The 25,128-nt window shown below is 42.4% G+C and overlaps 1 protein-coding gene across 1 annotated transcript in view; it reads left to right on the forward strand.

Moving 5' to 3' along the window:
- The window catches only part of Ralbp1 (ralA binding protein 1), a 34,419-nt gene extending 9,790 nt beyond the window's left edge, over nucleotides 1-24,629 (forward strand). The window contains exons 2-10 of the mRNA XM_008834673.3: nucleotides 6,004-6,301; nucleotides 8,021-8,464; nucleotides 11,979-12,328; nucleotides 15,073-15,234; nucleotides 16,625-16,756; nucleotides 19,763-19,870; nucleotides 21,530-21,651; nucleotides 21,885-22,008; nucleotides 23,354-24,629. Coding sequence (XP_008832895.1) covers nucleotides 6,058-6,301; nucleotides 8,021-8,464; nucleotides 11,979-12,328; nucleotides 15,073-15,234; nucleotides 16,625-16,756; nucleotides 19,763-19,870; nucleotides 21,530-21,651; nucleotides 21,885-22,008; nucleotides 23,354-23,620 — 1,953 coding nt within the window. The 5' untranslated portion in view covers nucleotides 6,004-6,057 and the 3' untranslated portion in view covers nucleotides 23,621-24,629. The remainder of the gene's footprint in view (nucleotides 1-6,003; nucleotides 6,302-8,020; nucleotides 8,465-11,978; nucleotides 12,329-15,072; nucleotides 15,235-16,624; nucleotides 16,757-19,762; nucleotides 19,871-21,529; nucleotides 21,652-21,884; nucleotides 22,009-23,353) is intronic.
- The last annotated feature ends 499 nt before the right edge of the window (nucleotides 24,630-25,128 follow it).

Raw genomic sequence — 25,128 nt, forward strand, 5'->3', positions numbered from 1 at the left:
GAAATGAGCTCAGGTTGTCAGACTTGGTGACAAGCACCTTTACCTGTTGAGCCATCTTGCTGGCCCCAAAGAACTGGCTTTTAAAATATTTATTATTTTTATTTTGTGTGTGTGTATGAGTGTATTGCCTTGCATATATGTAAGTACACCCATGTCCTGCAGTGCCCATAGAGGTCAGAAGAGGGCATCAGATCTCCTAGAACTGGAGTTATGAATGGTTTTTAGCCTCTGTGTGGGTGCTGGGAACTGAAACTTGGTTGTCTTGTAAGAGCAGCCAGTGCTCTTATCTGCTGAGCCATTTCTCTAGTCCTCTAAAGAACTGTTTTAAAATAAATTTCTTTATGACTTATTGTCAGTAAATGTTTGATTTGTGTGTACACATTTCATATACTTACATACCTGAGGTTGTATAAAAAGTTCTTGAGCAAAAAGGGTCATGAGTGGAGGAAATTTAAGAAACTGGTTTAAATTACTTGGGAAGATGTGCATGGGTTACATGCAAATAATACACCATTTTATATAAGGCACTTGGGTAGCCTCAGATTTTGGTGTTCACAGGATTCTCAGAATCAACTCCTACAGATATATCATAGTATCACAGCACCTTAGTAGATATTTGAAAAAATAATATACTTAAATTGAAGGAGAAAATAACTTTTTTAAATCCTTACATAGCTTTTTTTCTAGTGCTTGTGTGTGCCTGTAGGACCAAAGCTTTCTTACTTGACAGACTGAATGTGCTGTTGTTCATTTTGTCCATGATAGTTTTTGCATAGTGCTGGTTTTTTTTTTTTTTTTTTTTTTTTTTTTTTTTTGTGACACCACACCAGAAAATGCAGCTTCACAATGTCATTGAGAAGATTGTGGGTACAACCTAATGTTGAAACTGAATTACTTTTAGCTAGAGGTTTGTATAGTGCCCAACAGATGCTGTGTATTGCTGTTTTCCTTAGACTTGAGAGACCCTATGGCTCCTCAGAGGTTGCCTGGTGTCCTTGGGTGCCTTTGGTGCAATGCTGGGAAACTATAGTGAAATAATTTTATCCAGTTCTGTTTTAGTCAGTAGTGTGATACATTAAAGTTCCCTCTCCCAGTTTCAGGTTTACTTGAGAGTAGGTGATAGGTGTTGTGATCAGGACAGTGCAGGAAGGAAGAGGCCTCCCCTCCTTCCTTCAAAAATACCCTATTGCTTAGACCTGGAGACACTGATTGCTTTTGCTTTTTTTTTTTTTTTTTTTTTTTCCAAAGAAAGCTTTTTTGTCTTACTGTTTAGAGTGACTGATAGTGATAACACTTTTTATGGCAGGGGGTATCTTTTTGAGGCAGGGTCTCCTTGTAGCCCCAGCCGGACTGGAACTTCCTATGTAGACCAGGCTGGCCTTGAACTAATAAAGATCTACCTGCCTCTGCCTCCTAAGTGCTGGAATTAAAAGCGTGAGCACCACACCTGGCTCACTTTTTTTTTAAGCCTAGAGTCCAGTGTGGGTTTTTCTTAAGATGCATAATACTCTTGGGTCTTGGCAGTGATTTGCAGCACTGAATTGCTCCCCTCCCGGCCTTTGCCTTGTAAGCAGTAGCCGGAGTTATCTAGTTGTCATAAGCTCTGTTATTCATTTTCAACACCTAATATTCTAACCATCAGAGTTTGAACTTTTCACATAAAATACTGGACATAATGTGTTCGTTAGCATTTATCTTCTTGAGATTAACTTTACACTGACAGGTTTCCAAGGTGATTTGTTATTTTTTTCTATTTTCTTTTCATTAGTCCTTTAATAGTTGCTGTCAGTATGAAAAAGTATACATCGGTATCCATTATTAGGTAATTTTAGAATTTCACATTTTTCAAAGCTGATTATACCTGTGTGTTAGGCATGCTATTTTAATTTGTAACAGAATGTTAGGAAGCTGTGTGGGAAACAAATTAGTTCAGTGAGTCACATGTAGACGTCTAATTAAAAGTTTGTTTGGCTAAGCACCTGGGGGTAGAGGAAAAACTAAATAGACGATTAAAGGTGTTGGTATATAAGAACAGAAAAAAAAAACCCAAGTAACAGTAAAATCTCTATATAACCTAAATTATGTTAGTAGATTTGAGAGGATTATGTGGTAAAGGAATTAATGATTGGTCTGTAGGGATGTGCATGAGGAATTGTTTTCCAGCCTGTAAATGTGGGTTCTAGCTTGTGCAGTGAGCATCGTTGTTAAGACTTAAACGTGTTATCTTGGGAATGATTTCACAGCTGGTGAGATGAGGCTTGCTTAACTTCATCTGCTCAGTCTGAAGGATTATTTTAGTCCTGCTTCATCTTATAAATATGAAAAAGAAAGAATAGTAATGTTTATGTTCCAGGAATGCCTTTCTCTTTTATTTTAAAAAGGATTTGTCGTGGTTTTTCTACTGTGAGACATAGATTTTATTTTTGTTTTTAAGTCTAATCAAAGTGGTTTGAAAAGATAGTTTAGGAAACCACACGGTACTTGTGCAGGGAGTTAACCACAGCAGACCCGAGGCGCCATCTTTAGATAGGCCTTCTAGAGAAGCTGTACACAGACTTGTAAAGAGACTGGGGTCCTTATAGTGATGGAATGCTACCTACTGGCTAGAGTGGTGCACTATTCCTACACTGCACAAACAAGATGGGTTATGTGGAGCACCTGCTGTCTTTCTGGGAGTCAAATTTTAGTATATTTGAGGCAGAGGGTACCTGTGTGGCTCAGCCTTTGAAAAGACCTTGAGCTCTGAGTCTCTGAGCACCTGGTTATAGGGGGAATGGGATGTACCCACATGACACATAACTGGAGGACCCTTGGAAGCTCGTTGCCTGATTTCCTTGGGTCTTCACCCCATTCGCCTTTTCCTTTTCTGTTTATTTTGAGGCAGGGTCTCACTATGTAGCCCTGGCTGGCCTGAAACTCACAGAGATCAGCTCACCTTTGTCTTTGGCATGCTGGGATCAAAGACATGTGCAACCATGCCCTGTGAAGATCCTTTGCTATTTCCGTTTGTCGCCTTTCTCCATAATAACTTTTAGCTGTGAGTACAACTGTATGTAAGTTATGTGAGTTAGTGGGACACTGAGCCCAGGGGATCCTGGGGCCCCAAATGCAGTACCAGTACCAGCAGTGTTTTCTGTCTCAGTCTTGCACCCTTCCATTCATAGAATTTTTCTTTTGGTATTTATTTCCTTGTCTCTAAATAATGCTATTTCTCTTGAGACAGGGTTGTAGTATGTACATAGCTCAGGCTGGCCTTGAACTATTGATTCTCTTGCTTTTACTCCTGAATGCTGGGAGCTGGGATTACAGGTGTGTACTATCAGGCTCAGCTCTTAAATTGCTATTTCTTGTAGTACTGGTTTTCAAAATATTTGTTTACTAGATATTGTGCCAGATGAAGATTATGTCTCGGGCACCCCTCCTCCAGTTCTGTGCTTTCTGGCCTCTGCTGTGACCAGGTCCCCATATTTCACTAAGTTGCCATTCATTGTTTTCATTATGGTAAGGAGACAACTTACCTGTATAATCCAGAATCAAGCAGTGGGCTGTGCTTTGTATTCCTCCTGACTTTTCTTTCTCTTGGAGGTGATAATTGTCTCTCATTTTCATTTGCTCTGTTCTTATGACACATTTATTCGGGAACAGTTCTGTGACACACCATTCTTTTCCACATCATCACATATGCTTTTTATATATATATAAATTAAAATTTATTATTACTTTTATTTTATGTGTATGAGTCTATTGCCTGCATGTATGTGAGTGCACCTGTGTCGTGCAATGCTGAGGAGGTCAGAAGAGGGCTTCGGATTCCCCTGGAACTGGCTGGGTCCTCTGCAAGAGCAGTCAGTGCTCTTAACCAGTGACCTATCTCTTCAGTTCCCCATCACATGTATATTAAGATATTAAGCTCCACTGCTCCTGTGTCACTGCAGACTAGCTGTTCACAAGCTTGCTTTTTCTGACACTTCCTTTTGGGGGCCCCCAGCCTGCACTCTCAAGTCTTCCTAGTGCTTAAGTGGCTGTCTATCTTTTTTAGGGATTCTTGAAAAAATGTGTGGGAAGCATACATTTATATATAGTTCTTGAGACTGCTTGAAAATGACTTTATTTTACTAATACTCTTGAATAATTTTTGGAACTAATCAAAGTTTTTTTCCAAAAATAATTTTGTTGTTTTTATTTTACATGTTTTGAGTAGATGGCCTGCATATGTGTAAGTGCGCCTGTGTCATGCAGTGCTCACGGAGGTCAGAAGGTGGCATCACATCCCCTGGAACTGGAGTTAGGGACAGTTAGCTGCCATATGGGTGCTGGGAATCAAACCCAGGTCCTCTGTAAGAGCAGGCAGTGCTCTTAACTGCGGAGCCATCTCTCCAGTCCCAGGAACTAATAAAATTTTCAAGATACTTTAAAAATATCTTTAAGCTTCCAGTGTCTTGTTGGCAAATTGGACCTGACCTTTTGTGTATTAACTATTTCTGCAGCCCCCTTACCCACAGGAAACTTTTAGTATTTGTAAACCCTTTGTGCTCTGGAATTTCATAAAATGTTTTGTTGGGGGTTGCTATTGTCTGGAATTTCATAAAATGTTTTGTTGGGGGTTGCTATTGTCTGGAATTTCATAAAATGTTTTGTTGGGGGTTGCTATTTTCTCCCCCCACCCCGCCCCCGGAGCTGAGGACTGAACCCAGGGCCTTGCACTTGCTAGGCAAGTGCTCTACCACTGAGCTAAATCCCCAGCCCCAAGGGGATCTCTACTGTAAGGAGCCCTTAGTGACCTTATTTTCTGAACTGTCTCATTCTGGGACAGCCTCTCCCCTCAACTTTATTTGAAAGAACAAGAATGAATTATATACACAAACACTGCTTACAAGCTGTAACATTTCCAAACTGGGCATGGTGGCTCATGCCTGTAATCTCAGTTTCCAGGAGGCTGAGGCAGGATGATTGCCATGAATTGAAGGCTAACCTTGTGTTCCAGGTCACTGTGGTCTACAGAGTAAGGCTGTATCTTCAGAAAAACAAAAACCAAACCAAAACAACCCCCCCCAACTCTCCCCCCCAATATTCACAAACATTAGGTTCTTAATGGTTGATGTTCAGTGTACCAGACATTGGTAAATCAGCATTTAGAGTTCTTTGTAGAGCTTTAGGTTATAGACTTCTAATTTATAGATTTATTGTTATCATTACTATTTTGACATTTTTGAGACAGGGTCTCACTGTAGCCCCAGCTGGCCTGGAACTGCCAGAAATAGCTTCTGATGACCAGGCTAGCCTTGAACTCACAAAGATCTGCCTGCCTCTGCCTCTGTAGTGCTCCCTTTTTATCCTCTGAGTTGGAATTGAAGGCTAAGGGCAAGGTTTGTATCTTCTTTGTTTCATCAGAGTCTGCATGTTGTGAACAGAGAAGATAATAGTTTAGTAAGTAGATATTAACAATATTTGTATGCTTTGGGTTGTGTTGCTCAAGCCAGGGAAACACATGAATCTGCAATTCAAGTAAGGTAAGTGTATTTACAAGTGCATTCAGGATGTTGGGGACAATGGGAAAACACTATCTGCATGCAGCTGAGTTATTTTGAAAAGGAACTCTGTATTTTATTATTACCACTTTGTTTAAGACAGGGTCTCAATCTGTAGCCCAAGATGGCCTGAATCTTGCTTTATAGCTCAAGTGGGCCTCAAATTTGTACCTTGCTTTCCAAGCACTAAGATCACAGTTGTGCATCACCACTCACAGCATAAATCTGTATTCTCTCTTGAGAGCATTCTGGTTTTCATTTTTTTGTACCTTCCTAATACCCGAAGATCCCAGAGCTTTCAACTCTGAGAATGGAAATGTCTAATACCTGGAACATAACTTGAGACTCTTTTTAAAGTGGGGTTTATGAGAAAACTATTTTGGGTCTGTAAATGTTAGATAATTACTCTACTAGGTGTGCATGGTGTTTTTATTCCTTGGTTAGTGTGTGGTGACTGCTGTTTTCGTCCATGCAGGTGTAATGGATAGGTGACAGAGAAGACCACTTCCTTTCTTGTCAGGGCATCAGCATGACTGAGTGCTTCCTGCCCCCGACCAGCAGCCCTAGTGAACACCGCAGGGCTGAGCATGGTAGCGGGCTGACCCGGACCCCCAGCTCTGAAGAGATCAGCCCTACAAAATTTCCTGGCTTGTATCGCACGGGTGAGCCCTCGCCTCCCCATGACATCCTCCATGAGCCTCCTGATATAGTGTCTGATGATGAGAAAGACCATGGGAAGAAAAAAGGAAAATTTAAGAAGAAGGAAAAAAGGAGTAAGTATTATTTTCCCTGTGCTTTTTTTTTTTGTGGTCTTTTTGACACAGGGTCTCCCTGTAGCCCCAGCTGTCCTGGATTCACCATGGAGGCCAGGCTGGCCTTGAACTCACAGAGATCCGCCTGCCTCTGCCTCCTGAGTGCTGGATTAAAGGTGTGCGCCACCATACCCGGCCGTTTCCCTGTGCTTTTGATATAATTCATCTGATTATTTATTTGAAACAGCCTTACTGTATGACCCAGGGTGGCTGGAACTCATGGTCTCTTGCCTCAGCCTCTAAAGGGCTTGGATGACAGGCATGCACCAACATGTCCAACTCTGATTGTGTGTGCCAACTGACTTCTGGAAATACATCTAGTCAGAAACTCATTTGACATTCTTTGTTCATTATTTTTCAGGTTCTTGGTTTTTATTTACCTCACAAATAAAGACACTACATTTTCAGAAATGGTGAAAGTTTTCCAGCAGACATTTTTTAAATGATTGCTCAAAATAATGCATAAAATAGGTATTTACATAAAAGTAGATAGAAAAAGTAGCAAATTTTTGTTATAAAAGAACTTGTAAGGTAGTTATGTACTGAAAAGAATAGGAAAGTTGTGGCTATTAAATAACAACAGAGTAGGGCTAGAGAGATGGCTCAGCAGCTCAGAGCGCCTGCTGTTCTTCCAGAGGGTCTGAGGTTAGTTCCTTGCTGCATCTATGTTGGGAGGCTCACAACCACCTGTAACTTCAGCTTCAGGGGATATGATGCTCTCTCCTGCCTTCTAAGAGCACCCGCACACGTGTGGCATACAGTTACACACACACACACACACACACACACACACACGCACGCACGCACGCGTGCACGTGCACAGTAATAAAAAAGAATAAATCTTAAAACCAACGAACCGAACGGAACAAAAACCACAGAGTAGCTGGGTACAGTGGTGCATTCCTATAGTTCCTACTCCTCTGGAGGCTGAGGCAAGAGGATCACTGAGCCCAGTTTAAGCCAGTCTGGGTAACACAGTGAGAGTCCATCCTAAAAGCAAAGAAAGAAACAGAAGCTAACTGACAGATCTGAAATGGTGGTAAGGCAATTGGGCTCTTTGTCAGCATGCCAGAAATAGCTTCTGATGTAGGGAAGGGGGCCTTCTAATTTATCATCAGCCAAAATGAGGGAATAATCCTGTTCAGCCTTCTACTCAAAGGAGGCTGTCATCCCTGCTGCAGTTTCCAGGAAGAACTTAATGGCTAGTGACAGGAGAGCAAAGTGTGATGGAGAGCAGTTGGAGCACATAAATAGTCGTGTAGTTCATGTCATCCTTCGTGATTGTAAGTTACAGGTAACAAATAGGCAAAGAGCAGCTAAGCAGTTGGTATGGGAGATGGCAAGTACGTGCTCTATTTTATAGGGTTCATCCCACTAGTCCTCTGTGTTGAGTCATATCTGGTTCACAGAACTGCACTTGCATTATATATACTCTAGAATATAAAACTACTTTCCTCTCTTCACGACATTGCAAAGATAACTGCTGTCTGTTGCCCTCTTATGGTCATCAGATGTCACTACAACTTTGTGTTTAGCTGGTTTGCTGGGAGGAGAGCCCAGGTGGGGTGGCTGGGAAGGGAAAAGCTGAGTAGCCAGAGCTCTCTTTTTAGAAAGCATAGGAGCATAGGGACAATTTGACATTAAAGTCATATAATTTATACCCTAACATTCCTTTGGCAGCTGAAGGCTATGCTGCCTTCCAGGAAGATAGTTCTGGGGATGAAGCCGAAAGTCCCTCCAAGATGAAGCGGTCTAAGGGAATCCATGTCTTCAAGAAGCCCAGCTTCTCTAAAAAGAAGGAGAAGGATTTTAAAATAAAAGAGAAACCCAAAGAAGAAAAGCACAAAGAAGAAAAACATAAAGAGAAGAAGTCAAAAGACTTGACAGCAGCTGATGTTGTTAAACAGTGGAAGGAAAAGAAGAAAAAGAAAAAGCCAATTCAGGAGCCAGAGGTGCCTCAGATTGACATTCCGAGTCTCAAGCCTATTTTTGGAATTCCTCTGGCTGATGCAGTTGAGCGGACCATGATGTATGATGGTGTTCCACTGCCGGCCGTCTTCCGTGAGTGCATAGATTACATGGAGAAGCATGGCATGAAATGTGAAGGCATCTACAGAGTTTCAGGTACTGGGACATGCATTTTGCTTGGTGGTTTTTAAAAATTAGCTTCACTTTCATTTTCTAAAGTAAAGAAAGACTATTAACTTGTGAGGAATAGTGTGCTTGGATTCTACTCATAATCATGTCCTCGAGCCTTCTAGTTGAATGACCCCTTCTCCTGCCAGTTTGTTTTTTTTTATGCTGTTTCCTTCCATTGAGGTTTACCCCTGAGCTGTTTACAGCTTGCAGCAGCTGGGAAAGTGGAACATGTGAGTAGCATCACTTAACAGGGCTGTGTGTAGAGCCCTGCTTCACCTGTTCTTCTAAGTCTAGGCTCTGTGGGAAGGCTCAGAGAGGAAGGACAGAGAGCTTGTGAAGGAAGTGTCTTAGCCAAGACATATGGCTGATGACAGAGCCTTGAAATACATTTCCTGAGCTTGACTAAAAGACATGAAATGTTATTTTCTAAATAGTTAGGCCCCAAATGTGAATGCTTTTGTCAGCTATCTACAGGTAATGCAGATGTCAGTGAAACTGATTTTCCATTTATCTGCATGTAGTATATATGGAAATTTGTATTTCCTGCTTGGCTAGACTGTGTTTCATATTGGGTATCTAAAGCCAAGCAGCATGGATGCATGGATATTGTTTAACAGTACAAAAGATGTCTTTCTCCTAAAACACTGTGACTTCTGTACTGACATGGGATGAAGTCCTAAGCAGGAGCAGCGTCTAGTGTCAGTCATCATGCTGTCATAATTCACTGTCATGGTTCAGTATCATTTTCGTTTAGAGATTTTTTTTTTTTTGTCTTTTTGAGACAGGGTCTCCTTGTAGCCCCAGCTGTCCTAGAACTCACTATGTAGACCAGGCTGGCCTCAAACTCAGAAAGATATGATTGCCTCTGCCTCCCAAGTGCTGTGATTAAAGGCTTGTGCCACCATGCCTGGCATAGATTTATTTTATAAAGTATATTTTATTTATTTTTACTTTATGTGTATGAATATATTGCCTGCATATGAGTGCACCCGTGTTGTGAAATGCCATGGAGGTCAGAAGAGGGCGTTGGAGTCCCCTGGAACTGGAGTTAAGGATGATTTGTAGCCTCCTTGTGGGTGCTGGGAATCAAACCTGGGTCCTCTGCAAGAGCAGTCAGTGCTCTTAACTGCTGAGCCATCTCTGCAGCTCATTGTCTCTGAGCTATTTTTGATATTTGCATTTTTTTGGAGCTTAAGAGTTGAAGAATGCTTCTTTTCTTTGTTAAAGCATTCAAATTGCATTGTTCCCTGTCATTGACTCCTGGATCTGAGGTCCTTTGATGAGTTTTGTAGGTGCCTTTTAACCTGTGACAGTGTGCTGGGTCAGCAAGCCAGGCACTACTTAGCATACCTGTGCCCGTGACTCCCCCCTCCTTTTTCTTTTTTGAGACAGGGTCTCCTGTAGCCCCAGCTGGCCTGGAACTCATAGAGATCCGTCTGTCTCTGGGATTAAAGGTGTGTGCCACCACGCCCAGCTCAACCTTCCCCTTTTTTAACCTTTCTGTTTGGGGGATTGAACCTAGGGCCTTGCACATGCTGGGTAAATGCTCTACCACTGAGCTACACCCCCAGTCCTGACTTTGCAGTTCGAATGCCAATAATATTAATATTTCCTGAAGTTTTCTGGTTCTCATTAAAAAATCTGTTCCAGTATGAAAGACAATTTAAACAATTTTGTATAATATTTTATTTTACTTGTCTATGTTTTATTATATTTCTTACATTAAAGTACACCTGTATACCCTTTGTTTCCCTGGAATTCCTTATTTGAAGTGTTCAGTTTTTAAAAAGCAAACATTTTTATAATACTTTCAAGAGTAACAACAAACCAAACACATAATTCTAATTGTCTATTGGGGGAAAAGTAAATGTATATCAAATATGCATATGAAAGTCAGATACTTATAAACCCAGCACTTGGGAGGCAGAGGCAAAGGCAGGAGGATTGAGTTCCAGACTGGCCTGGGCTACATAGTGAAACTTTTCCAGAAAGCAAAACCAACAATGTAACATGAGAGTGAGAAATGCTCTTTGCGAAAAATTTCGGTTAAAGTTATTCATCTTATTTTAGTCAGACTGCCATTAAAGTAAGAAAACACTATTTTCTATCTCAAAGGCCATTTCATACTGTTATTTTCATATTTGGTACCGTTGGTTTGATTTTTGCCAGTGCTGGGTAAAGGTATGCATTTACTGTAATACCATCAAAGACTCACACATGAGGTGAGGCCTGTCAGATCCCAAATGCAAGCACAGAACTGATTGATTGTACAATGTTGTTCAGACAAGGTAACAGTTAACATTAGGTACTTTCAGCCTTAATTTGTGGATTGTTCCATGTAATTGGTCTACAGTTTATAGAGTATTAAAAAAGCACAAAGTTGCTTTGATCACTGCCACTGATCATGTGACTCAAAATCTGATGCAATGTGAAAAAAATTAACTTTGTGTTAGAGGTTTTTGGTGGTTTTTTATACAATAAGAAAAGTCAGACAGTTTGATTTTAGAAGCACAGATTTATTTATTTTTGTTCTACCTCTGTTCAGATTAAGAAAATACTTAATTCACTTTGATGGGGATTATTTGATGGAGAATAATTTGACATGTGTTTAAACTGTTTAGATAGGTAACTTTTTTTTACATTTATAGAACTGAAACACTTCTTTTTGTTTATATATTTTGTGTACGAGTATTTTATCTATATGTATGTATGAGTTACTGACAGTTGTTAACTGCTTTGTGGGAACCCAAGTCCTCTGCAAGAGCAGCAAGTGCTCTTAACCACTGAGCCATCTCTCCAGCCCCTACAGAATGATTTTTACTTACAAAAAAGCAACTTTACACCTTTGGGGGCACAGCTGTGTGTGAGCTTCATTTTATGTTGTGTATCTTTGGAGGAGTTAGAAAAAAGCAGGACTGGTACATCCATTTGGTTTATAGCTTCATTTTTCCCTGAATTTTTATCTAATTGCCATTATACTAAATTTTTTTCTTCCTGAATTAAGCATATTTGCCTAATATATTTGTGGTTGCTGAATATAAAGCTTTTACTTCAAGACTTCTGATTTCATGTGTTTGTGTTTAGAGAAGTCACAGACCCTCTTGCAGATAGTCATCCTCCCAGGAAGTGCTTGTTTAGTGTGAACAGGCCTCTTGCCTCAGCCTCCTGAACTGGGATCAAGGTGTGCGACACCACGCCTGTGTCCCAGAGGTTGCCACTAGTCAGGTGGTTGTTTCTGCATTTCTCCAGGAGGAGGAGGAGGAGGGGGAGGGGGAGGGGGAGGATATCAAAGTGCAAGGCTCAGAATGAATTCCTGGTTCTGTTGCTGTCCCCAAACGGGCCCAGCTCTTTGAGCAACGGCAGCACATACGAGGAGGGCTTTGTTTGCAACTGAGGACCACTGCAGTATCCACACAAGAGGGCCTACATGGTACTGTAGTGGTGAAGAAAGGATGTTTGATTTCTTGTATTCTCTCTCTTCTAAATTTAATGTTTTAAGGAATCAAATCAAAGGTAGATGAGCTAAAAGCAGCCTATGACAGAGAGGAGTCTCCAAACTTGGAAGAATATGAACCTAACACTGTAGCCAGTTTGTTGAAGCAGTATTTGCGAGACCTTCCAGAGAATTTGCTTACCAAAGAGCTTATACCCCGATTCGAAGAGGCTTGTGGGAGAACCATGGAGATGGAAAAAGTGCAGGAATTCCAGCGCTTGCTCAAAGAACTGCCAGAATGTAACCACCTTCTGATTTCCTGGCTCATTGTGCACATGGATCACGTCATTGCGAAGGAACTGGAAACGAAAATGAATATACAGAACATCTCTATAGTGCTTAGCCCTACCGTCCAGGTATGGGTCCTCTCTCTGCACACTCCCTTCTGGTATATGCACTGGGGAACTGGGAAATGAGTCTGTTGCTGAGTTACTGGTGAAGCAATGAAACCAAGAAAGTGGGTACTATAGTAGCCTGAGTGTAGACTGTCAGCATGTCAGAATATGAGCATTATTTGTCTTTTTGCTTAGTTGTGAAACTTAAATATCATACAGCCTATAGTATGGGTTCACAAACCAGTTCCTGAAAACAGCAATCTGTCATTTGTAGAGGTAGAAGCCGTGGTACCTGCCATTAGAGTTCATCTATAAACTTGTAAATATTTCAGTCAGGTGTGGTAGCACCTTCGCATAATCCTAGTGCTTCAGCAATCAGGAGTTCAAGGCCAGCCTCTGCTACATAGTTTCAGGATAGCCTGGGATATATGAGGCTTATTAAAAAAGCCAGAACAAAACAATTTAGAGATATCATATATACATTAAACTCAAGCACAAAGGGCCATAATGTTAATTTGTTTTGTTAAGGACTTAGTGAGGATTTCATTTATAAAGATGGAGCCCAGAGAAAGAGATTATATGGTTTCCTAATCCGAGAGGTATTTCAGGGAACTGACTAGTGTGCTAATTGATTCTTTTTATGCTCATACATATTTGGTATTTGTGTGTGTGTGTGTGTGTGTGTGTGTGTCTATGAGTGTATGTGCATTTGTGTTCATCTGGGGGCGATGGACATGCACTTGTGTGCATGTGGGAGGCCAGAGGCCAATCTCAGATGTTGCTCCTTAGGCACCATCTGCCCTTTTTTTTTTGAGACAGGATCTCTCACTGGCCTGAAACTGCCCAGCAAGCCCAAGGGATCCCCCTGCCTCTGTCTCCCCTGGACTGGGATTAAAAGTATACACCACCATGTCAGTATTAGTTACTTTTCTGTTGCTGTGATAGAAACACTGACCAAAGAAATTTATAGAAGGAAGCATTTATTTGAATTTACGGTTCCAAAGGGGCAAGAGTTCATCGTGGCGGGGAGGCATGGTGGCAGAGGTGGCTGGAGGAGGAGCGGAAGCTAAGCTCTCACAAGCAGGCAGAGGAAGCAAGAGAGTGACTGGAGATCTGGCAAGGCTTAAGAACTCTCTAAGCCCGCCCCCAGTTTCCTCTGGCATGGCCACACCTTCTAAGACCTCCCAAAACAGCACCCCCAACTGGGGATACAATGTCCAAATACTTGGAGCCTATAGGGGACATTCTCATTCAACCACCACAATGCCCAACGTTTTTATGTGATTTCTAGGGGTTGAACTCAGGTCCTCATGCTTGCTTGGCAAGCGCTTTGCTGACGAAGCTATCTCCCCAGCCACTGTCCTCCCTTTATTAAAGCTGTTCAGTTGATGCTGTCACAGAATATGTTTGCCTTTAGAATTACTGATATTTTACTGTAGCTGCATTTTTTATTTGAAGCCCTCTTTTTGACCAGTATATAAAGTCCTAACCATGTAACTCATTTACTGTTGTAAGGAAGTGTTTTCTAGCCAGGTGTGGTGGTGCACACCTTTAATCTAGCTCTCTGGAGGCAGATGCCGGTAGATAACTGAGATTGAGGCCAGATAGGGATGATTTACATAGTGAATTCCAGGTCAGCTGGGGCTACATAGTGAGACCCGGTCTTTAAAAAATAAAATAGGAGCTGGAGAGATGGCTCAGTGGTTAAGAACACTGACTGTTCTTGCAGAAGACCCAGGTTCGATTCCCAGCACCCACATGGCAGCTAACAACTGTGTCTAACTCCAGTTCCAGGTGATCCGACAGCCTCTTCTTTCCTCCACAGGCATTGCACGACATGGGTGCACTTACTTACATCCAGGCTTAACACTCATACACATAAAAAAAAAAAAACCACACACACACTAAAGTGTTTTCTTTTACCAAAGATCCTTTCATTACTTCTATGTTTTAGAAGCAAATGATTTCTTAAGTTTCTCAAATATAATGATCATTCATGTTAGTCTGGATTTCAGACTCTGGTCAACATTGTATTGCTAATTAGCATTCTTTACAGAAACTCCAAGTGAGTTGTAAGAGAGTTTGAGATAGGAAAGTTCTTTATTAGATGTTCATGCAGCCTGCAGTACTGGCCTCCTAGCATGGGAACATCACGGAATGCTGGTGGTGCTTATTGCCCAGGAGACTGCAAGCTCTACACACCTGAAGGTGCTCTTGACTCCCACTGATCTGCAGGAGAGCCACTTGTATGTGGAAAGGTCTCTGAGTATGTTAGAAATGAACATTAGAACTGGGTGTGGTGGCTCACGCCTTTAATATCAGCACTCAGGAGGCAGAGGCAAGCAGGTGGATCTCTGTGAGTTCAAGGCCAGTCTGGTCTATGTAGTGAGTTCTAGGTCAGCTGGGGCTACAGGGAGATCCTGTCTCAAAAAGACCGAAAAAAAAAAAAGGAAGAAGAAATGGACATTAGATGTTTTAAATCAGTTAATGTAGTAATAGAAAAAGGCAAACTGATTAGCTTTTGCTTCCTTTTCATGCTTTTACTTTCTCCTACTGCTAGTTCCTGTGGTGTTTGAGCATGTGACTTAAACTCACAGTTTCACATTTTCTTCTTCAGTTGGTCATTAAATAGTAAAGTGTGTCTTGTCCTCCTTGTGGAGAATTTTCTTCTGTTTGTAGTAAAGGTTGTACTATGCGATAGACACAAATGAATTAAAAGATTATTGTAATGGTTTTATGCAAATCTAAAATCTCCTTTTCCATAGATCAGCAATCGTGTCCTGTATGTGCTTTTCACACATGTGCAAGAGCTCTTTGGAAATGTGGTACTAAAGCAAGTGACGAGACCTCTGCGTTGGTCCAACATGGCCACCATGCCCACACTGCCAGAGACCCAGGCAGGCATCAAGGAAGAGATCAGGAGACAGGTATGCGCTGCCTCTGCTGGCCACCATGGGCTGTGGAGGTGAGGGTGATTAGCCCTTGCTTATTGAGTAGTGATTCCTGTGTGCCTGCCTCTACCTCTTGAGTGCTGGGAGTGTAGGCATGTACCACCACAGCTGGTTTTATGCAGTGTTGGGATCAGACTCAGGACCTTATGCATGCTGGGTAAGCACTCTACCAATTGAGCTCCATCCTGCCCTGGGAGCATACTCTCCATGGTACCTTTTCAGCTGACCCTAGTTCATGCCATGGAAGCCAGAATATTATGTTGGAAATAGCATAGGATTCTAAACTAAAAGAATTGACTTTAGATTTCTGCTCTGCTCCTTCTTTACACAGTAATTTTAGGCAAATTGTTTGACTTCCTTAAACCTTGGTATTCCTGTTTTAAAATGGATCCTCTCAAGGGATTAGTGTGAGAAGTTCCCAAATAGGTCAGTACAGGGGAAGGACTCAGCCCAGGGCCAGGCACCTTATTAAAGGTTTAGAAATGTTTGCTTTTCTGGACAAGGTGCTGTTATCTACCATATTTTATAGATAAGATGTTAGAAATAAGGGAAGTTAGGTATTGACTCTGACATGATTTCTAGGCTATACAAGATTTAGCTCAAATCCTGAGCTTATCCACTATCCTACTTTGATTTAAAAAAACAAAACAAAAAAACCACTGAGTGGTGTATGTGCATGTGTTCATGTGTGTACGTGTGTGTGTGTGTGTGTGTGTGTGTGTGTGTGAGAGAGAGAGAAATTGGATAAGAATTCAAGACCAAAAATGTACATACATTTGATTTTTTTTAAAGTATTTTATTATTTTTATTTATGTATATGAGTGTATTGCCTGCATGTATGTGAGTGCACCCATGTCCTTCAGTGCCAGGGAGGTCAGAAGAGGGCTTCGGATTCCCTTGGAACTGGAGTTAAGGACAGTTCGTAGCCGCCATGTGGGTGCTGGGAATTGAACCCAGATCCTCTGCAAGAGCAGTCAGTGCTCTTAACCTCTGAGCCATCTCTCCAGCCCTGCATTTGATTTTCATGACAGCGAATCCCTGCTTTTCTTCTCTGAGTTCCCTGCTCTGAGTTCTCACTTCTTACCAGTTGATGTGGGGAGGAAAGGTGAAACAGGGAGGTGAATTAATTACTGTTGAACTGGTAGAAATAAGTGAATGAAGCTCTAAGTCCTAGGTAAAACAGATAAGGGGAAGCCTTCCGTATTTGGAGGATCCAAGTCGGGGCACCTTTGGGAAGACAATTGTTGCTATTATTTCCCTTCAGTGATGCCAAATGGCAGTTGGTTCTGAATCTGTAGAAATTGCATGTGCTATTTTTAGATAACAAGACACAGAACAGTACTCCAGGTGTACTATTGTTTTCTAGGAGTTTCTTTTGAACTGTTTACACCGAGATCTGCAGGGTGGGGTAAAGGATTTATCTAAAGAAGAAAGATTATGGGAAGTACAAAGAATTCTGACAGCCCTCAAAAGAAAACTGAGAGAAGCGAAAAGACAAGTGAGTCATGTTGCGGTGCGCCATGTGTAGTGAAACCTAAGAATGAACTAAGTCATGTCTTTTAAATGTAATAGGTACATGTCTCTTAAAGTAAAAGTCTCTGGTGGGAAATTTATTCACTCAAATGTTTCTTATTCTGTATTATTCATACTTCAGTCTGGTATGAGTCAAATGTTTCATTAAGTTTAAAAAGATCTTTACTATTATTATTAAAAAGGTGATTTTTCTTTTCCTACGTGATTGTATCTGTGGATAGAACTTTCTAAGGTTGAGAGATTTTACGTTTCGAATGAGTTAACTCCAGCTCTTCAGGAATGTAATGATGTTCTCCTGGAGAGTCTAGGAGGAGTTCCATCACCCAGTAACAGGAAGAACAGGGTGCAGCTACTGATGTGTTTGGAGTTCACAGATCAGACTTCTGATCTCTTATTAGTTTAGTGTGTGTTGTTTGATTCTGGACTGTTACTTTCCCAGACACATTAAAGCTAAAATCCCATACCTGTGGAACATGTTGCACTCCATACACAGATCCTACCACAGGATCCAAATAGCATATTCAGCAGCCACTAGTTAGCACTTCTAGACTTGGTGAGTGGAATAGTGACTGTTCTGGTTGTAGTTAAAGACAGTCACCTGAGCCCTTTTGCTTCAAGTTTACAGGCTTGTGTCTGCTTTGTCAGAAGGAACGCAGTGGTAAAATTCTGACACCTGCCCTGCACTCCAGACTCCAGGACATACAATCTAGCAGGCGCCCTTGGCATATTTTTCATCCTTCTCTACAGCTCAGTAGATTGTCTGACTTTTGTTCTTTTGTTTCCTACAGTATTTTCTTTTTTTTTTTTTTGAGACAGGGTCTTATGTGGACCAGTAGTCTCAGACTTGTCCTGTAGTTGAGGATGACCTTAAATTTCTGATCCTCTGCCTCCTAAGTAGGCCACCTTTCCTGGCTTTAGACTCAGGTCTTAGTGACTGACTGCCCAAGTTTCATTGGCAGATTGTACTTGTTGATTTTTTTTTTTTTTTCTGTCTTTTTGAGACAGGGTCTCCTTGTAGCCCCAGCTGTCCTGGAACTCACTCTGTAGACCAGGCTGGCCTTGAACTCACAGAGATCTGCCTGCCTCTGCCTCCCAAGTGCTGGGATTAAAGGCATGCGCCACCATGCCCGACTACTTGATCTTTTTTAAAAAAGATTTATAATTATTTTTTGTGTATGAGTGTGTTGCCTGCATGTATGTAAATACACCTGTGTCATGCATTGCCTGAGGAGGTCAGAAAAGGGCATCAGAGCCCCTGGAGCTGGAGTTGCAGATGGTTGTTAGCCGTCATGTGGGTGCTGGGAACTGAACCTGGGTCCTCTGCAAGAACGAGCCAGTGCTCTTAACTTCTGAGCCATCTCTTCAGCCCCACCCTTGTTGATCCCTGACCTAGGACAGGGCTAGTGGAGGCTTGGCTTTTGCTTCTCTTAGTTGAGTATCAAATTTGAATAAAAGAATAGTCACATAGGGGCTATTATAATAGTGATATAGGGGAGATAGCTTGGTTGGTAAAGTGCTTGCTATGCAAACATAAGGACCTGAGTTCAAGCCCCAGCATCCATTAAAAGCCAAGTACTGTGGTGTGTGTCTGTCATCCTGACACTGGGGAGGAAGAAACAGGAGGATCCCTGGAGCTTGTAGTGTAGCTGAATCCATGAGTTCCAGTTACAGTGAGAGACCCTGTCTCAAAAAATAAGGTAGAGAGGTGATTGAAGAATGATACCCAACATTGACATGTGGCCTTCACACACACACACACACACACACACACACACACACACACACACACAATCATGGTATAGCAACCAGAAGGAGTATGAACAGGGAGATGCCTTCACTTTATCAGTTGTTTTCTCCCCCCCTTTCCCTCTCTTGCCTTCTTGCCTTCTATTTATTTTTATGCTTGTTAAGCACATGCTATTCCACTTAGCTATAAGCCTAGGTTCCATCATGCTGACCCCACTTTTGAGGGATAAGTGACATACAGACAGTAGTAGTATCACTTATTGGATTCCCCACTATCAGTTGAGACCACAATATGAGCTGGTGAGTGGAGAAACAAATTGGGGTGCATTCATAATGTGGTCATCACTCAGCAGCTCCTGACACAAACAAAAGGTAGAAGCATCCTTAAGCAAGCCAAGGAAGAAGCCAGAGAAAGCCTACTTATTGAGTTTATGTGAAACTACAAAGAAAGACCATAGGGACAGAAAGCAGGTCCATGGTTGCTAGGAGCCAAAAGGTGGTGGGGGAGCCCAAGGGGATGTTTTATAACATGAGAGTGGTGCTTACTTGATTGGATGTTTGGTGAAATAAAGCAGACACTTAAAATTGACACCCTCAGCAGCAGCCCCCCCCCCCCCCCCAGCATCACAGATAGTAACATACATGGAGGGCGTCATCAATCAGAACTGAACAGTTTTCACAGTGCAGTCAAAGACCCAGGAACCCATGTCTTTCCTCCTCCCCCCCCGCCCCCTTTTTTTACTTCTAAAAAGTTTTATCTGTGGCCGGGCGCCTTTAATCCTAGCATTTGGGAGGCAGAGTTCCAGGCCATCCTGGTCTACGTACTGAGTTCCAGGCCAGCTGGGGCTACAGGAAGACCCTGTCTCAAAAACGCCAAAAAAAAAAAAAAAAAAAAAAAAGTTTTATCTGTTTGTGCTTGCGTGTAAATGTAGAAGTCAGAGGACAACTTGTGAGAGTCCGTTCTCTCCTGTCACATGGGTCCTGGGGAATCGAACTCAGTCAGGCTCAGTGGCAAGTGCCTTTACCTGCTGTGCCATCTTGCCATCTCTTACCCACATTATAATCTAAGCCCAGTTAGCAAATGCCCATCACTGTTGTAGACAGTTCATCTGACTGTTTCTGGGATTTTCTTTAATTCTGGAAAGAAGGAAACTTCTAGCTTGCCAGTGATTATTTATGGAATGTGTTACTTGTGGGTTGGCAGTTCTTTTGTCTTTCTTGACAGGAGTGTGAAACCAAGATTGCACAAGAGATAGCCAGTCTTTCAAAAGAGGATGTTTCCAAAGAAGAAATGAATGAAAATGAGGAAGTTATAAATATCCTTCTTGCCCAGGTAAGCTAAACTCTTTAATTTCATAAGTCATTTAATGGTAATTTTCAAACAGAAGCTGAACCACAGAATTTGTTAACCAAAATTGTAAAGTGATTCCAAAGGACAGTACCTATTTATGTGGCCCTACCCTGTGTTTCGTTTGCTAAAATGTCAACATGGAGAAAGAAGCTACCTTCTGCTTAGTCTCTCCTTAGCAGTTTGTTCTAAGTGATTTACTTTAAAGTCTATGTTTATTTTCCCTGATTTACAAAGATCTGCCTGCTTCTGCCTCCCAAGTGCTGGGACTAAAGGTGTGTGCCATCACGCCCAGCTTTTAGATATTTTGATTTTATTCTTTGCAGGTATAATTATTGAAGACAGATTGATTGTCTTGCCATTTCTTCATTGATTGTTGAACCTACTATATTCTAGGCATCGAGCTGAAGTTGGAGCTTGATTCTCTTTCTGAATTCAGACCAGCCTTATTCTGTTCTGGAATTTTCCAGAGTTTAAACTAGAATGGAGTAGAAGGAGTGCAGTTGAGGCTCTGGTATGTCTGTCCAGGCTTTCAGAAGCTCGTGTGTGTGGACCACTCACAGCCGAGGGTTCAGTCTTTTTCCGTTACTTAGGAAAAACACATTGTTTTGTTCAGCAAAGCCATGAAACTCTTTGGGAAGAGAATGAAGTTGCAGATGATGTTATTTCAGGGTGAGGCTTCTTGGCATATTAACTTTATAGGCATCCTGAGGCAAAGGAAAAGCATCTGTGTGCTCATGGACTCTTAGGAAAAGCAGGGTCTCAGAGCCGTTCAGTATGCATTGGCATGTAGCCATGGTGGCCTTCACCACAGATCCTAGGATACCTATGAGGGAGGAAACACCGAAACTCTTCGCCTCCAGCCTCTCATTCCCATAGCCAGAATTTTGCTGTTCCCTAAGTGCTGCTTGTGCTACAGCTATTCTCTAGCAGGAGGACCCTGTGAATTGGGAGCAGGTAGTGATTCTTTCTTTTCATACAGTTGTCATACTGCTGAGCCATCTCTCCAGCTCCAGAGATAAGATTTCTTTAACCTTAAACTTGCGTTAAACTTGACATTGATAACAGCCACACATCTGCCTTTTGGGTCCTTCTTTTCCTAGTGACACTATCAAAAGTCAGTGTGATCTTGAATCATGATAGAAAGGAAAAGCAGATTTTAAAGACTTACTGTGTGTGTGCACACACGTGTGTGCACACACCTACAGAGGCATCAGATGCCCTGGAACTGGAGTTATAGGTGGCTGTGTGGCTGCCTGATGTGAGTGCTGGGAACCCAACTTGGGTCTTCTCGAAGAGTAGCAAGTAATCTCAACCTCTGAGCCAGCTCTTCAGCCCCCAAGAAGCCAAAGCAGAGTTTGAAATTTTGATCCTGGCTTTGTCCTGGTGTGGTAAGGGAGCCTTTGAAAAGGGGCACACCAGGTTCCTGCATGGCATTTTGTAGAGAAACCTAGTCTCAAAATAACTCTGTTCCCTGTCTTGATTCTGAGGCAATGGCATGTTTTTGGTTGTGTGGTAGGTAGTCGTACCCCATGTGTTCAGCACAGAGTGGGACTGAGCAAGTCAGGCAATGTGGGAGACCCCGAAAAGGTGGCGTTCCCTTTGCTAGAGCTCTGAAAGGTGTTGACCAGTGCATCGTTTCAGGAGAATGAGATCCTGACTGAACAGGAGGAGCTCCTGACCATGGAGCAGTTTCTGCGCAGGCAGATTGCCTCGGAGAAAGAAGAGATTGAACGCCTCCGAGCAGAGATTGCGGAGATCCAGAGGTAAAGGAGTGTCACAGTGTTGGAAGTTTCCAGTCATGTTGTGCTTACTATAAACTGTTTTAGCTCTCAGACCTTCAAGTAAAAGAACTGGGCTTCTGAAATGAATCACTTTAAGTTTCTTACTTATCAGGTCTTAAAAACACCATTGTACCTAATCCACAAGTGCTGGTGATCTTGAAAATGCAGAGTGGCTGCCAGGCACACTTGTAAAGTTCCCTTGTCTCCCTTCACAGTCGCCAACAGCATGGAAGGAGCGAAACTGAGGAGTACTCCTCTGAAAGTGAGAGTGAGAGTGAGGATGAGGAGGAGCTACAGATCATTTTGGAAGACTTGCAGAGACAAAATGAAGAGCTGGAAGTGAGTTTGGGAGGGAAATGGCCAGGAATCACAGACTTCTAAAATGTCGCTGAGACCACCTATTTTTCCTCTGGAGGCTGTGGAGAGGAATTTGGGGGAACGTCTCTCCCAGCATGATGTGTTGTAGACTGTCTGTAGTGTGGCCTCGCTGACTTTAGTGTACCAAACAGAACTTTCTCTGTCCAGTCTTGCCAAAAGCCTGTTACCTAGCTGCCATTTTGAGCAGCTTTTCATCCTCTCAGAAAGGACGAAACAGTAGTGGAGGAAGGAAAGTCTCCTGAATTGGCCTGTGGATAAAGTGAGGGACAAAGTTTTCTTGTGGTCTTACACAAAGCAGTAGGTATAGACCTGCATTAGGTGAGGCTGCCTGCAAGGACCCGAGGCCCTGTTGGAGCAGGGTATGTCCTGGGGAAGAAGTAAGTAGGGGTGAGATCTGGGTTTCTGGGGCTTCTGTTCTCTAGAAAGAGCACATTGGTTCCTCAGTTTGATTTCATTTTATGGAACTTATTACAGTCCTAAGCAGAATTAGTAGTAGTGGTTTGTTGTGCAGATGGTGTAGGACCATCATTCACACAAGCCTTTTCCACTTGAGGACCAGAGTGGCTACTCTGAGTCTTGGCCTGTTTTTTAGGAAGAGGGACGGGATCAAGGCATACCTAGTTTCATGTCAAGGTGTGCAAGTGGAACTCAATATTCAGGGTTACCCCATTAACAAAGGTCATATGGTATATCTAACTGCAAGAGATGCTGGCTAAGTACTGAGGTAGGAGAAGACTGATGGATGGTGGGCAGCTGTTGCAGAAATGGAAGTTGACAGGAGTTTGGGATTAGCTGCTCTTCTGAGTTATCCAAACTGTTGAAGGACTAACACCATTTAGAATTGAGTGTGGTTTTCTATGGACTGAGTAGCACATTTCAGATGTACCCATAGACACAAAAATTTTGACATCTGAGATAAATCTTGGTTTTTATCCATAGCTTTAATTCCCTTCCCTAATTGCTGCAAAATTACTTCTGTTCTCCTTGAAGGCTGTTCAGAAGCCAGGTTAAGAAAAAAATTATTTCAAACACTAAAATACTGAAACAAGTGCTTTCTGTTGAACGTTGTTTGCCAGATGTATTTACTCTTTCTTCAGTAACTGCAAGCATAGTTTGTATTCTTACCCATTCGGAGTTGAAGTGTGGTGTAGTCTTTTGTATATTCCTGTTTGTCTTGTTTCACAAGCTAGGTTGGCTAAAACAGAACTAGAATCTTCTGTAGGATGCCTTGCTGACTGTGCTGTCCTCATCCACAGTCCTTCTGACCTTGCTTAAGTGGTAACTGCCCTTTCTGTCATTCTTCAAGATAAAGAACAATCACTTGAACCAAGCAGTTCACGAGGAGCGCGAGGCCATCATCGAGCTGCGAGTGCAGCTTCGGCTGCTTCAGATGCAGCGAGCCAAGTCTGAGCAGCAGGTGCAGGAGGACGAGGAGTCTGAGAGGCGCGGGGGCGGGGGCGCAGCACCCCGTGAAGGTGTCCTGGAGGTGAAAGCAGCTAAAGACCAGCCAAAGGCAGGCAAGGAGCAGGTCAAGCCCTCGCCTAGCAAAGACCGGAAGGAGACGCCCATCTGAGCCATGGCCACCACCGCCAGGCCCTGTGCATCTTACTGTAATGAGAGTCTCAGGCTCTCCTGCTGTACATTCTGTAAAGGCTCTTCTCAGAGATGCTTCCTCTTTCACACGTCTGACTTCTTGTCAGGCTCAGGTCCTGGGAGAGTGGAGCACTGGACGACTAGGGGCTTGTAGGGGACACATGAGTTTCCAGATAGTGTCAGCTTATTTGAAAATTAATTTTCTTTGTTAAAAATAACTATTTTAACTCTTGAGTGGCTTCTTTTAAAACCAAAAATTGTCTTTGCTTTTTTTTTTTTTTTTTTTTTTTTTTTTTAAAAAAAATTTTTTTTTTTTTTTTTTTTTTTTTTTTTTTTTTTTAAATTCACACCAGAATCAGGATCTCTCTCATCCAAGGGGGGGAGAACCAAACCAGGTCACTTCTGCTCCTGCCTTGTGACGCTGGTGGTCTTGCCAGCCCCGCAGGATCTCTGGCCACTCTTGCTTGTGCCTTTCACACCTTCTTGGTGCAGATTGTTCTGTGGGGAGCTGCCTCCTATTTTCTGACTGGTCAAAATGGCTCTCACTGGGTGTTCCTTTTACCCACCCTGTAATAACACTCTCTTTTACAGTTCTAAACCAAGTCTTGTAGCAGAGTCACCAGGATGCCCTAGTTTGGTTGCAGACAGAGGCTCCTTGTGGAACCTGCCACCATCCTCGGCAGTGCAGGTCCCGGTTACTCACTGCCAGGGATCAGTAAAAGCCTTTCCACTAGGGTGGTTGAAGGCGACCACCTTGACTTGAGGCATTCACATGGAGAATGCTTCTCAAACCAGAAACCTTTTACACAACTGACCTTCCAGGAAAACTATAATGCTTTTAGTTGCTTGCTTGGGCTAGAATGTACATGTCTCTTTGCCTGAATAAGCCATATATGCTCTTAAAGTTTAAAATTGGCCATATTATCTCAAGGAACCTACTTAGGAACTCCCTGACACAGTTGAAGAGTAGAGAAAAAAAAAAAAAAAAAGCAGTGATTCATCCCACCCCATTTTTGCTTCTCGGATCAGATGACTGCTCCGAGGCTTCTGGGAGGTCTGACTCTTAGGCAGCTGGATTTGGTTGCACTGTCAGATGAGTGGCCCCCATGAGAGGTCAAACCTGTGGCTCTGAAAACAAACCCCACACTAAGGTGATGAAACCAACCCACACGAGGGCTCTAGCCGTCACCTCCTCTCCCTCCTTCTTCCTCTCCTCCCTCCTCTCTGTCCTCCTTCTCCCCCGCTCCTCTTCCTAGTATTTATTTTCAACACCTGTTCAATGCGATTTTTTTTATCCTCTACCTATTGCACTGTTGTGACTTGTTGGCCATTATTTGATTTTTGTACGGGAAAAAAAAAAGCTTTGTTATAGAAATCAGCATACTATTTTTTTAAATCTGGAGAGAAGATATTATGGTGACTGAAAATATGATCAGGTGTCAAATATAAATGTATAAACGCCTTCTTGCTGTGTGTCCTGTCAGACTT

The sequence above is a fragment of the Nannospalax galili genome, unplaced genomic scaffold, assembly GCF_000622305.1.
Source record: "Nannospalax galili isolate Female #2095 unplaced genomic scaffold, S.galili_v1.0 scaffold155, whole genome shotgun sequence".
Classification (NCBI taxonomy): domain Eukaryota; kingdom Metazoa; phylum Chordata; class Mammalia; order Rodentia; family Spalacidae; genus Nannospalax; species Nannospalax galili.